A 13,925-nucleotide genomic window follows, 5' to 3' on the forward strand; every position below is an offset into this window, starting at 1 on the left:
GCTTCTCAAAAATATTTAGAAAGGGCTTCCCTGGTGGCGCAGTGGTTGAGAGTCCGCCTGCCGATGTCTCTCTCTCTCTCTCTCTCTATATATATATATATATATATATATATACATATTTAGAAAAAAACCCACTTGATCCAGTGGGACTTGGACCTGATTAAAATGAGAGGACAGTTTAACATCAGAAAATGTGTCCATGTGTTTGGGTGAAACGAAAAATCACGATGGTCTTGCTAGAAGTAGAAACAGCATTCGATAAAGTTCAGCTCTCTTTCGGATATAAGTTCTTGGAAAACTGGGTACAGAAAGGCGCTTTCTTGGCAACGGTCATGTGCTAAGAATGTACTAGTTGAGCAGGGAAAGTGATGGATTCCAGCAAGCGGTCCAGGCCTTCCCTTCCCCCACCTGGGCTCCTGCCTCCCCTCCCCCACGTTGCTGGTCTCCTCAGCCCTGATGTGACAGCCTGTATTTCTGGCCATCCTTCCACATTAGAACTGGGGGCATGGGCTCGGCTTGTGTCATGCTGGGCCACCTGGACAGGACCTGGGTTGGGCCCTGTAAACCTCGTGGGAAGAATGAACAAGTTCCCTTAAAGATGGAGAATCAGATCGTCACTCACTCCTCCTGACCCCAGCAGAGCTTGGAAGACCCCAGGCCATACCATCAGGTGAGCAAAAGAAGTTAGAGGTGTTCAGACCTGCGGGGAAGGGACAGACCAGCCTGTCGCTATAGGAAAGCTGAGAGGGCCAGAGACAGATTAGCACAATTATAAGAATTTGGCAATGTGGGCCATAAAATCATATCGATGGGCTTCCCTGGTTGCGCAGTGGTTGAGAGTCCGCATGCCGATGCAGGGGACACGGGTTCGTGCCCCGGTCCGGGAAGATCCCACATGCAGTGGAGCGGCTGGGCCCGTGAGCCATGGCCGCTGAGCCTGCGCGTCCGGAGCCTGTGCTCCGCAACGGGAGAGGCCACAGTGGTGAGAGGCAGATCCCACATGCCGCGGAGCAGCTGGGCCCGTGAGCCATGGCCGCTGAGCCTGCGCGTCCGGAGCCTGTGCTCCGCAATGGGAGAGGCCACAGCGGTGAGAGGCCCGCGTACCGCAAAAAAAGAAAAAAAAATCATATCGATGATAGGAAATGTATAAAACCTATAAAAATCTGTAGTTCTAAAATACTGCCAATGACCCACTAGAAAACAGAATACAAAATAAGATCCTGTTCAACGTGGCGACAAACCCTGGAAATACCGGAATTTATCTGGCGAGAAGATGGGTGAAGCCCTTCACAGTTTCAGATCTTAAGGGCCAGAAAGTGAGGATGCCGGCCCCGGCCAGCCCTCAAATGGACTTGGTTCCAGTGACAGGGTAGATGGGTGACAACTGGGGGGGGGCGGTTTGGGGTCCAACGTCAGGAATGCTGACAAATAACAGAGAGCCGGGAGGAGGTGAGTGGGGTTCACCGAAACCCAGGGGCTCGCAGGGGTGTGGGTGAAGCGGGATCTGCACGTCCAAACACTGGTGCACAGCGTTGCTCCCAAGGGGCAGAAACGGCGGTCCAAAGGCTCTAAGTGAAGCCTGGGGATTGAGGTCCCCCAGGCACCGTTGGGTCCCAGGGGCCTGGGGGCCTTTGGATGCAGGGTAGGCCGAGGGCTGGGCCGCAGTGCCTGTGCCGGCCACCAGGGGCGATAGAGGGCAGCGGGGGGGGTGGGTGTGGGGGTCTCCCAGCAGGAGGGACCCGTCAGGGATGTTCCCTAGTGGTCGGGAGCAGCCAGATGTGCAGAGAGATCCTAAAACTCATGTTGAGTGCGGTGAGAACGAGGTCACAGGAACATACACCCTTTACGTAAATTATGTGCCCCTCTCCATAGAGGGGAAACTGATTTACAAGGACATGCAGCACATGGGAGGGGGGCCTCCAGGCCCTGGGGTGATGAGCTCCCCCCAACAGAGGGCTGGGGGGCCGTCCAGCTGTGTGACCGCCCACCCTGGTCTCTGTGCTCCCACCTCTCCGGGAGGGCGGAGGGTGCCCACTGCCCCTCCGGGCTGGGCACTGAGGTGCCCAGGCGGCTCTGGGGAAGGGGCGCAAGCCCTTCGCTCCTCACTGCTGCACAGTCACATCCACCCTGGTGCCCCGAGGCGAGAGGCCCCTGTGGAAGGGCTGGGACACCACAGTGTCGTTCCCACTGGACCCCATCTGGACATAGGCTCTGCTGGAGTCGGCTGGGGTCCTAGCAAGCCTCAGTGCCCCCCGCAAACCCGCTGACCCCACCAGTAGGCGGAGGGCCCTTGGGCCTCTATCTCCCCACTTTGTAACAGGAGGGGCCGGGCTAGGTCCATTCCTGGTGTCGCCCCCTCCCCAGTGGAGCAGGTGTGACAGGCTCCTCCCTGGGACCCCCTGTTATCTGGAGGGGGCAGTGTCACTAGGCACCAACACCGAGGACGTCTGTGGGCCTAAGAGGCGCAGCTCGGCAAGAAGGCAGGTCCGAGCGCCCTCCAGCTGGGGGAGGGGAGGGTCCCGGCTGGCCCTGCCCTGGGAGGGAGTTATGATGATGGGGTCACGACACCAGGGCCCGCAGGGCTGGACCCCATGCTGAGCAGAGAGGCCCCTCGGAGGGGCCCCAGCAGGCACAGGTGCTGGGGGGAGCCTGGGCGTTGCTCTCACTCCCCGCGACCCCCCCTTCTAGGCCCCTCCAGGCCTCACCGCAGCTGGGGCCCTGTGCTTCCCGATTCTGCTGGGAGGGTTTGTGTCCCGAGCTGGCCTGGTCTGGCTCTCCCCAGGTGGACCCAGCCACCAGCCAGCCCCGTCTCCAGTGACAGCCCCTCCCCAGGGTCCCGGGATGTCCTTCCTCCAGGCTAAGCATTCTTAATCTCTGCCTCCGAGGTAGAGGGCCTGCATCCACTTTGCAGAAGGAAACTGAACTGAGGTCGTTGACCCCAGGTCACTAAAGTAAGGACGTGGCCCAGGGCTTTTCCAATTAACTGAAAACGTACCTGGCAACCGATGGGCGCTGGGCGGTGGGCTGGCCTGCCCTCCGCAAGAGTCAGGGGTCAGTGGTGAGAAGGAATAGGCAGGCTGCAGGCAGCTGGGCCTACACACCGATGCTGCCCACCTGCTCCTGCCCAGGACGCGCACACACACGCGCACACGCGCGCGCACATACACACACACGCGCGCACACGCCTGCGCCTCACCCTGGTCACTAGCTTGCCCCACAGCAGCTCCAGGAAAAGAGCAGGAGTTAGCTCACAGGTGGGAAAATGCAGGCCCCAGATTTCCACCTGTCCAGGAAGGAGGGGCTGGGCCTGATCTCTGGTGACCCCACCCCCCAGATCACGCCTCTTTCACTGAGCCTGGCCCTGCGCCATCCCCCCACCCTGCAGAGCCCCCGCCAGCATGTTCCTTCCAGCTGCCCCAGGCCATGGAGGTCACCTTGGAGGTTAAAGGGAGGAGCTGCCCCTCCCTTCTGGTGCTGAACCCCTCCGCCACCTGATTCAGTGGGCGGGGCTGGGATAAGCTCCACCCCCACCCAGTCCCCTCCCCCTGGCCCAGCGCACTCCTCTACTTCCTCCTGCAGCCAGCCCCAGGGATGGAAGGGACAGAGGGCTGGCCTCCCCGAGTCACCCAATTCTGGTCAGCGGGTGGGGATCCACACCCCGGCTTTCAAAGGAAGACAGAGCCCCAGCAGATTGTCAGGAGAACGTTGGGAGCCCCACCCCAAGGACAGCACTGCCTGAGCGAGAAGGGCAACAAGCATGGGTGTGGGAATCGGGAGGGCTAGCAGGGGGCTTCCCGGGGGAGCAGACCCGTCCTCCTCGCACCTGGCCCAGCAGCGCCCTGCCACCCAGGTGGCCATCACCCTCTCCTGGGAAGCAGGACCCTTCTTCCCCAGCCCAGAGGCCAGGCCAGCCTGCCTCTCCCCACCTGTGTGTGTGTGTCCCAGGGGATCCTCAGGGAGCAGACCAGCTGGGAGGTGAGGGATGAGAGGACACCCCAGAGGGGTTCCCACAGCCTCTGCCATGTCCCCGAGTCCCCCAGACCCACCGGCCAGGTTCAGCCTCAAGGGGCTTCATGGGGATGGCCTTGCCCATGATGCTCCAGGTGGACAGATGGGGCAGGGCCAAGGACCAACACGGGGTGACCACACAGAGGGGGACCAGTCCCGCCCACAGCACGCTGGGAATTTCTCACGGACTCGTATGGCCTTCACTGGGGCTCACAAATGTGCAAATCCCGGTGTTAAAGAAATACTTTAATGTCTCAAAGTCACGATTCCAGTGCTGGCACTGCAGGGTCACCTGCCGGCAGCTGGCCCTCCTCTGGGAACATGGGGCAGCCCTGGGTACTCACGGCCGGGGCAGGAGGGGCGCAGGAGGGAGAGCCCTCCAGGTCATCGCCGATCTTCTCAGGGCCAGCCACCTCGACCACACACCCATGGCATAACTGCCCTGTGGGTGCACCGGGAGCAGGGCGGGGCAGCCAGGAGCTGGGGGAGGGCGTAGCCAGCAAGCAGGCCTGGCTGGGCTCCTCCCAGGGACGCAGCCTGGGGTCAGGGCTGGCATGGCTCCTGAGCTTGCCAGGAGAATGCTCCCCCTGAGGGCGTGTGACCTTCCTCCTCGCAACTGTCCGGAGCCTGCGCTGCAGCCCATGGGGTCTTGGGAGGCCAGGGACCTTTCAGGCCCTGGGGGCGAGCCCGCTGCACTCCCTGGGGATGGACTCCACTTGCTGGAGTGTGGGCCAAAGCTGCACGGCCGCAGCGTGGCCTGGCAAGGTGCCAGCAGATCCGGCTACACGTCCGTCTCCACCCGCAGTCGCTCCATCCTGCGCATGTTGCCCTCCACGGCCACGCGGCTGGTGATGCTCCGGGCTAAGTCCTCAGGGAACCAGCCCGTCTCTCCATCCCGCAGCCTCTCGCCATAGAACCATCCTGGACCCAGACACGGGGCAGGTGAGAGCAGGGTCCTGGGCACCAGGCAGGGGCCCCTGTGTCGGCTCCCTGTCGGAGCTGCTGTTCCAGAAGACACCAGCGCCAGGCATCCCTTGGAGCAGATCCCCCCTCCCCGTCTTGCCCAAGGTCACGTGGGCACCTGGTCTTCCATCAGGTGCTTGGCCCCGACACTGGACTCAGGGCCTGAGCTCACTCCAACCAGCTTGGTCCATCCTGTGCAGGTACTTGCAGGGGCCACCCTCCCGCTTAGCATACAGAGTGACCAAGAACCCACTTTTGATCCTGCAACTCGGGGACGTTTGAGACGTCCTTGAGGGAGGGTACTGAAGAGGGCCCTGGAATCAGGCCCACTGTGAGTACATGCGTTGCCTACCTCCGGGGCCGGGGGCACTCAGGGCAGCTGCCCATGCCAGTGTGCTCTGGACCCTTGTTGGGGCCCCCAGACTCTCAGCACCAGCCTGCCCGGCCCCTCCCACCTGCCCCATGTGCATCCCCCAGGACCATCCCCCCAGGCCCATTCCCCTGTGCTCACCGTCCTCTTGCTCCAGGATCAGGACCACATCTGCCTGCTGCAGTGTGATCTCGTCCACCTGCTTGGCCAAGTAGGCCTTGGTGATCTCCACCTGGAGCAGGTCTGGCAGGGAGGGAAGGCATCAGGAGCAGGACTATTCCGGGGAGGGGATGGGCCGGGAGCCTTGCAGCCCCGAGAGGGCAGGGCTCCAGTCCCAACACACCCCCTGTGGCTTGGTCTCGGTGGGGCCCAGGGGCCCCCAGGTGTCCCAGCAGACGGTCACGTGGCAGCTTCCCTCCGGCTAAAGCTGGGACCCCTCCAGAGGCTGCAGGACCTGCTGCTCCCGCTTTCAGGGCCCAAATGCCCAGCACCAGCAGAGGGTGCACCCAGCTTCTAAGGGGCCAGGCAGGGCCCGAGCGGGGTGACAGCTCTACGGGCCAGCCCACTCCAGCTCCTTGGCCTCAGTTTCCCCAGCTACTGAGCAGTAGGGAGGATGAGGCCCTGAGACAGCGCTGGGCCTGTGTGTGTGCAGATGGACACACACGTACCTGGGGCTGGGGCCCCTCACCTGGCAGGTCACCCTGGGGGCAGGCTGTGGGGTGGACAGTGGGCTGGACAGAACCTCTCCCCTCCAGGCCCAACCCCCAACCCCAGGGCCGGTAAGGGGCTGAGAGCCCTGCTGCGTTCGGGGCAGGCGCTTACCTCCTTTGTTAGTGGGGCCTGGCCGCTGCCTCTCCCAGTGCGTGAGTGCTGTGATCCACCGTGCGCAGTCACTCCTGGGGGCAGAGCGCACGTGAGCGAGGCCCGAGGCCGATCCTACCAGCTGGCGACCTTTGTTTCACACTCCCCGCCCAGTGTGGCATGGTGGGAGGGTCGGGGTGTCCCTGAGCCCCACACAGCCTTCGAGGTGGGAAGGCAGTGGGATGAAGGATTACGCTGCCCCGGTGCACTTTGGTGAGCCGGCCGGGAGCTGGAGGTGTAAGTGGGCGGCCCCTCTGGTCTCCCTGACCCACTGCGCTGGGGGCCGAGGCACAGGAAGTCACAGGCTCTGGAAGGAGCGGCAGGCAGGCCTGCCCCAGGCAGGCTGACCCCGAGTCACATCTGGCCAGGGACACGGAGTCGGGCAGCAGCTGCACCCACAGGACCCAGGCTGCCCTGTTTCCTGGCGCTGGACCCCAAGCATCCTGCCCTGTCAGTTTGCTGTTAGGAACACTCAGCCTCAGCTTCCCACATGGAAAGGGGGCCGTCCTGGAGGAAGCGTGGAGACCCAGCCAGCACCTTTCTGTGCACTGGTCCCCCCACCGTCTGACCTCACTGCCCTGCATGGCCCCCACCCTGTGCTCCAGCCCCAATGTCCTCCTGGCAGGGGCCTCCTGCCTCAGGGTCTTTGCACGGCCGTGGCTCTGCCGCAGGCCCCTCCCCAGGGTCCCCACCCGGTGCTCCCTCCCCTGCCTTGTTTCTCCTTAGTCCTCTCCCCTTGGACACATAGGACGGTTCAGCCGCGCATTTTGCAGCTGGCGTGTCCCCCTCCCGGGAGTGTGAACTGCTTGAGGACTAGGCCGTCCCTGGCACAGTGCAGTGCCCGGAACCCTGGATTAGGCATCCCGTCCCCACGGAGCTCTCAGGACCGCCCCCACGGAGCCCTCCCATCTTACGCGGAGTCGGAGGATAGCAGGATCTTTCCCTGGCGGCCCTCGCTGTTGTGCAGCAGGGTCAGCTGGAAGGCGTGCGGCACAAAGGAGCTGCGGTTGCCGCCCCCCGGCAGAGAGGCCTCCGAGGGCTCCATCTTCTGGACCTGGATGTGGTCCAGCTGGGCGTAGTCCTGGACCAAGAAGCTGTCCTCGCTGCAGGGAGATAGGCGGTTGGCCAGGTGCTGCAGAGGTCTGCGGGCAGCCTGAGGGCCAGCCAGCCGTAAGGATGCTCCCGAGAGCTGGCCCCAGCCCACCTCCCCCGCTCCAAGGCCACAGCTGCTGCCTGCTCCCCATCGCAAGGCCATGCAGCCTGGCGACCACAGGCGGGGCCCACCTCTTCTTCTTGGTGACCACGAGGACGTCGTTGAACAGGAACAGGTAGCATGTTGGCCGGCTGGCGAGTTTTCGGAAAAGCCCGGTTTCTTCCACCACAAAGAGCTCCCCGCGCTTCAGCAGCCAGCGGGAAGCAGAGATCAGTGGGAGGGACTGGGGGCAGAGCGGGCGGGGACAGGGTTGAGTCCCGGGGGCGTGGCAGGGATGTGCAGCCTTGGGGACTGAGCCCTGCCTCTGGGAATGGGGTGACCAGGCCTCCCTGGGCTGCACCGAGGAAGGGAGTGGGACTGTCCAGGCCTCAGACACAGGGCTGTTCAGGCCGTGGACAGGAGCTCAGGGGGCGGCTGCTCTGTGCCTGGCGCGGGCCCAGACCTTGCGCAGCAAGCCAGGACAGGCCTGTCCTGCTTCCAGCCAGGCCCAGGGGCACACAGGTCACTTACCGAGGGCTCCCCTCAAACCAGGGGGCGGAGGCTGCTCTGGGGAAGCCTCCTGGCCCACCTCACACCGAGCAGGGGGCTCGGCTCAGCTGCTTCTACGCAGAGTGTGAGGAACCCCTGATCTGCAGGGCCACCTCTAGCATCCAGGGGCCTTTGCCGCAAACGGAGGTCCCTCCCCTTCTGCGGCCTAGAGAACGGGCCCGGCTAAGGCAGACACCCCGGCCCCCACCACGTGGGTCCCATGTCGCCATGGCCGGTGCTCAGACAGCCTCCCGCCAGCAAGGCTGGCGCTCTGGCGTGTCAAGCCGGAAGGGGAGGGGCAGGCAGGGCAGGCTTGGTGGGGACGGAGCCAGGAGGCCCTGCCCACCAGCCTCTGCTCCCCTGACACGCCCCACCGGACACCCCACCCCTCCTGGGGCTCTGAGCCCCCGCACCCCGACCTGGGCCAGCTGCTCTCCTGCCCTCATGCCCTCCAGTTTCGAGACATGGGGGTAGAGGGGTGAGAGGCCCGCTCAGGGGTCAGCCAGGCCCAGGGTTGGGTCTTTGCTCTGGTCGGGGGCGTATTTCACCCCAAATGTGACATCTGCTGCCCGGCCGAGGAGAGGCTCAAGACCCCGGCCAAGGGTGTGGGCTCAGTGGGTCCGTGGCCGTCATCACCCAAATGCCTCCTCTGTGAAGCCACCCTGACTCACCCCAAGGAGCCTGCTGCCCTTGTCTGAGCCTCTGTGCCCTCCCTGCTCGGCCCTCCGGCCCCGCCCACGGCACGGGCTCCCATCAGCTCCGGCCTGCCTGCCGGGCCGCCTCTGAGGGCTAGAGGTCAGCAGCTCAGCCTGACTGATGATAAGCTGAGGCCCGGCCCGCAGAGCTGCCCCAGGGACCCTCCGAGTCTCCTGCCCACCCGCACGCCCACAGGGCTCTGCTGCAGCCGGGCCGGTGGGGGGAGGGGAAAGCAAGGGCAGTGGGGCGGGGCAGAGGCTGCCTCCAGGCCCTGATTCCAGAGAGCAGCTCCCACTTTGCCGGACGGCCCGAGTTGCTGCTGGGGCAGCCCCTGGACAGCACAAGGATGGGCTAGTCTGTGGGATGGTGGGGGAGCCGTGTCGGCAGAGGTCTGAGCTCTGCCCGCTTGGGAGGAGCTGTAGGCTGCCTAGACCCCCGCCCCCAGGACCGACAGACCCATCCAGAGAGTAGCTCCCACTTTGCCGGACGGCCCGAGTTGCTGCTGGGGCAGCCCCCCTGGACAGCACAAGGATGGGCTAGTCTGTGGGATGGTGGGGGAGCCGTGTCGGCAGAGGTCTGAGCTCTGCCCGCTTGGGAGGAGCTGTAGGCTGCCTAGACCCCCGCCCCCAGGACCGACAGACCCATCCTGGCCCCAGCGGGAAGCCTGAGCTGGCCCTGAGGTCATCCAGCCCCTGCTCCCAGCACAGCTGACAAGGAGCCCGGGCCCGGGCTGAGCCCTGCCACTGGGCCTGCTGCTGGCTCCCCCTCACTGGCCCCGGGGTCTGCCCTCTGCCGCTGCGGCTCTAGGGGTGGGGGCAGAGGCCAGAGAGAGACCCACCGCAGGCAAGGGGGCGGTGGCGCTGAGACCTGAGGCCAAGGGGCACGCTCTCAGGTGGGAAGAGGCCTGGAGAGGTCGAGGCGGAGGCCCAGCCCGGGCTTCACCGGCGGGGCGAGGGGCACCCCCAGAGGCCTCTCTCCAGCCTGCACGCCGGGGGGCGGTGACCCCTGACCGCATACAGAGCCGGGCCTGGGGACAGGTCGGGGGCCGGTGGGGACCGCCTACCTTAACCTTACTGAAGTCCAGCTGTGTGTGCAGCGTGTACATCTGTTCCATGCGCTCCATCTTGTGGGCCCCCTCGTTGCACTGCTTCACCAGCTACAGGGCACGCACACGAGAGCACGTGCTGAGGGCCGGCCCACAGCCTGGCGCCAGAGCCCGCCCCGCCCCATCCAGCCCAGCCTGGCCACCCGCGGCCCCAGCCCTCACGACTGTCCTGGTCCCTGCCCCGCCCCCGGGCTCACCGACTGTGTGAGCGGCCCTCTCTCTGAGCCTCAGTTTCCCCACCGGCACCATGGGGAGCTTGGGAGGAACCGTCTGGAAACCCTCTCTGCCCCGCCCTCAGGGTCTCTGCCGACGGGCGGGCGGGCGTGGGGACAGAGCTCGGCGCTGGGCTGGGGCTGGGCGCCGCCTCTCCTACCCCGGACCCCTCACCTTGCTCATGGCCTTGAGCGCACGGCTGGCGGCCTTGTATCTCTCGGGGTGGCCCTGAGTCTTGACGCAGAGTGTCTGCAAGAAGAGACCAGACGTGAGAAGCCACAGGTAGCCTTCTGCAGCCTGGCTCAGGGGCCCGCCTGGGGCAGGGGCTCCCCTACCAACGCCAGACCCCGGGGGGCACCCAGGCCCCACCCCTTCAGTCTTTGGCTGTGCTGCTCCAGCCTGGGAGGCCCCTGAAGCCTCTATTTCTCCAGCCCTCTGCCCCATGAGCTGGCATCTCAGAGCACGAGCCACTCCGGGAAGCCCCTTGGAGCCCCTCTGTCCACAAAACGGGGCCGGCGCCGGTGCCTGGGTCACCCCAGGCCCACGCCCAGGACAACTGGCCGAGGGTAAGAGGAAGCAACAACCCTGACTGATGCTCGGCAGGGGTCTGGGCGACACCGGATCAGACTCAGGACGTGAATGAACCCCGTAACCATCACGTAAGTGAACGAAATCCGCCAAGTGCTGGAACAGCTCCCAGCAGAGAGTTCTACGGGCACTGCTGCTGACAGCGGCCACGGTCACTGCGGTGATTAAAGCCGTCTGGTAATTGTCCTCATAACCATACATAACAGACGGAGCCGGGGGAGAAGGTCAGGAGGGAGCAACGCTCTGCCTGCAGATGGAGCCCAGGCCACCTCCCTGGCCGGGGCCGGGGCTGTGCACTCACGTCCGTCAGGAGGGGCAGCCGGGTCACCCTCTGCATGGGCAAGATCAGGAAGGAGATCATGGGCAGACCCCCGCACGCGGGCCGCTGCTCGATCTGCCTCAGGGCCTCTCGGAAGGCAGCGCTGCTGCTTCTGCAACAGAGAAAGGGGTTCTCGGCTACGGCAGGAGGCGTGGCCGGTCCATCAAGAGAAATCGGGCGGGAGCTGCGGAAGCCGGGCTGCAAGCAGCGACGTGCCCGCGAAAAGGGGCCCCGGGGCGGCTCACGTCAGCTGCTGCAGGGCGCGCTGCTGGTAGACCTCGTTGGAGCAGTAGGAGATGTAGGGGTGGAAGTGCCGCTCGGCGTGCTCCTCCAGGATGTCACTGATGTCCTCCACGCACACCTGCGCCTTGAGCCGCTGCTCCAGGTCCTCGAAGAACCTGTGGGAGCGAAGGTGAGGCCCAAGGGCTGCTGGTCTGTCCATGGCCCTGCACGTGTGAGCGCACACACGCACGCACACGCGCACACACACACGCACGTGAACACACACACGCACATGAACACACACACGCACATGAACACACACACACGCACACACATGCACATGAACACACACGCACACACATGCACATGAACACACACATGCACGTGAACACACACATGCACATGAACACACACACATGCACACGAACACACACACATGCACACGAACACACACGCACACGAACACACACACACATGAACACACACACACATGCACATGAACGCACACACGCACATAAACACACACACGCACATGAACACACACGCACATGAACACACACACACACGCACATGAACACACACACACACACACATAAACACACACACACACGCACACGCACACAGAGGCCCTGGCAGGCCTGCAGCTACACACCCGGCCCCTCCTCCACCTCCTGGCCCTGCCGCCAGAGCCCTGGGCCAGGCACCAAACGCCTCGGCGCGAAACACGACCCGGGGCTGCAACGCAAGGCCGCCTCCAGCCTGCTCCGTCCCGCGGGCACCTCACGCCTCCTCGTTGGCCCTCTGCGCTTGCACGTCCCCAGGGCCAGCTCTTGGTAACCGCAGGGCCCGTGAGGTTCTCGCGCTCCCTGCCCGCCCGGGGCTGCTCCGGACGGTCCATCCGCACTCGCAGGCCAGGGTCACCCAGAGCCCCAGCCTGCCCGCCCGCGAGAGCCCGCGCCGTCGGGTGCCGGGCGGACGGGCGGGGCCCGGGCCTGACCTCCGGCTGGCGCTCAGGACGTCCGCGACGTTGGAGAAGAGGTGGTGGTGCTCTGTCTGCGTCACGGTCGCCCGCAGCTCCCGGGACTGCAGGAACTCGGCCACCAGGATGCCGAGGCTGTGCTGGTACGAGAACTCGGACGTGAGGATCTCGAAGATGGCCTGGGGCGAGAGCAGAGCGGATGCTGGGGCAGCCGTGCCCGCCAGGCCCTGCCGGAGCTGCCCTGCCGCACACGGGGCCTGGCCCAGGGTGCGCGGGTGACAAGTGCTCGGGCCGCGGGGACATGATCGGGGGGCCGGGGGCAGGCCGGGACTCGGGCCCCCTGGACAGGACGCTGGCTGGGGCTGTCAGCACGGCTGCGGGGACGTGAGCCCAAGTCCTGGGCTTGCACTCTGGCTCGGCCACTGATGAGCTGCGGTGCCGGCCAGGACTCCCACCCTCGCCCGGAAAGTGGGTAACGGTAGCACCCCCAGCCCACGGCCCGGCCGGGGCATCAGCCGTCGCTGGGTACCAGGAGGCAGCTAACGGGTGAGTGGGCGACGTCCCCAGGGCTGTGGCCCCCCGCCCCCCACCAGGGTGTCCGAAGCAGGGCCACGCCCCCCGCCCCCCCCTCACCTCCTGCCTCTTCTGCTCCTCGGGGGGCAGCTTGTCCAGGATGCCCGACTCCACCACCTGAGGATGGCACGGGCTCGAGTCATGGGAAGCTCGTCCTGTCACCGGACCAGAGCCAGCACGGAGCCAGAGACGCCGGGCTGGCCGGGCAGAGCCGCCCCGCGTGGGACACCTGGGACCACCGAGCTGGCCTGTCCCTGCTCGGTCCCCTCACCCAGGTCTCTCTTCTCCATGGACACCTCCCCCCTCAGAGGGGCCCTGGGGCAGCAAGGAAGGGCATGGGCGTCCGGAAGGAAAGGCCTCTCCGGGGCTGGGACGGGGGGCTGTGTCCCACAGAGCTGCCGGGGGCTGGGAGGTGGTGGAGAGACTCAGGACCACCCGGGAAAGCTGAGGGGCGTGCTGAGCACAGGGCCACGACTCGGGCACACCTGGGCCAGCTGAGTGAGCACGCTGTCCGGAGGTAGGGGTGACACTGTTCCAGCATGGCACACTGCCCCGCTCTCCACCCCTCGGGGCCCCTGGCCCCCGGCTGCCCCGGCTGGAGCGTGGCTCACTCGGCCACAGCACGCCCGCCAAGTGCCTGCAGAGCCTGCCGGGGGCGACCCTCTGCAGGACCAGGGCCACCCAATTCGTGCTCCCCTCCCCACCGGGCTGGGCGGAGGCTGCCCGCAGCGCTTGAGCTGGGAAGGTACATCCTACGCCTCCTCAGACCCAGAGGCTTGGCCGAGACACCTGAGCTCAGGTGACGGGAGCAGAACCTCCGGCAGCGTTTCTAGGATAAACTGTCCTGGATCCCACCCCCGACCCGGGAGGCCGCGCACACGCACCTCCGGGCACGCAGCTGGCACCTGGCAGGTGGGAACACACGTGCACTTCCGGAACTTTTCATCTGCCTGCCCTAACCCCCGCCCCGTCTTGGGCCCTCCCTGGCCGGCGGCCCCGTGGCATGCAGTGTCCTGGAGCTCGGTGGGCAGTCACGGCGCCTCGACCCCTCTCCTGCCCCATGGGATGCAAATGAGGAGGCCTGTTGTACCGCAGACAGAAGGAACAGCCAGATGCCCCTCCCTGCTGCTCACCGCGCCCACAGCCTGCACGGCAGCTCCGTCCCTCGGCTGCCAGGGGACGGGGTCAGGAGTCTGTGTGCCCCACGGCCAGCTGCGCCCTCCTGGGGTAGCGAGAGCTGCCTCCCTGGGCACCTGCTTGGAGCCCCGGCCTCCCTGGGCACCTGCT

At 65.4% G+C, this 13,925-nt stretch overlaps 1 protein-coding gene across 1 annotated transcript in view; it reads right to left on the reverse strand.

Moving 5' to 3' along the window:
* Window positions 1–4,252: 4,252 nt before the first annotated feature.
* ARHGEF16 (Rho guanine nucleotide exchange factor 16) overlaps window positions 4,253–13,925 on the reverse strand; it is a 28,039-nt gene continuing 18,366 nt past the window's right edge. The window contains exons 7-15 of the mRNA XM_024125576.3: window positions 11,110–11,262; window positions 10,847–10,976; window positions 10,132–10,206; window positions 9,703–9,795; window positions 7,487–7,638; window positions 7,117–7,305; window positions 6,164–6,237; window positions 5,483–5,584; window positions 4,253–4,929 (exon numbers count right to left, since the gene is read on the reverse strand). Of these exons, the coding sequence (XP_023981344.1) occupies window positions 4,790–4,929; window positions 5,483–5,584; window positions 6,164–6,237; window positions 7,117–7,305; window positions 7,487–7,638; window positions 9,703–9,795; window positions 10,132–10,206; window positions 10,847–10,976; window positions 11,110–11,262 (1,108 nt within the window). The 3' untranslated portion in view covers window positions 4,253–4,789. The remainder of the gene's footprint in view (window positions 4,930–5,482; window positions 5,585–6,163; window positions 6,238–7,116; window positions 7,306–7,486; window positions 7,639–9,702; window positions 9,796–10,131; window positions 10,207–10,846; window positions 10,977–11,109; window positions 11,263–13,925) is intronic.

This window comes from Physeter macrocephalus, chromosome 3 (genome assembly GCF_002837175.3).
Source record: "Physeter macrocephalus isolate SW-GA chromosome 3, ASM283717v5, whole genome shotgun sequence".
NCBI classification, from domain to species: Eukaryota; Metazoa; Chordata; class Mammalia; order Artiodactyla; family Physeteridae; genus Physeter; species Physeter macrocephalus.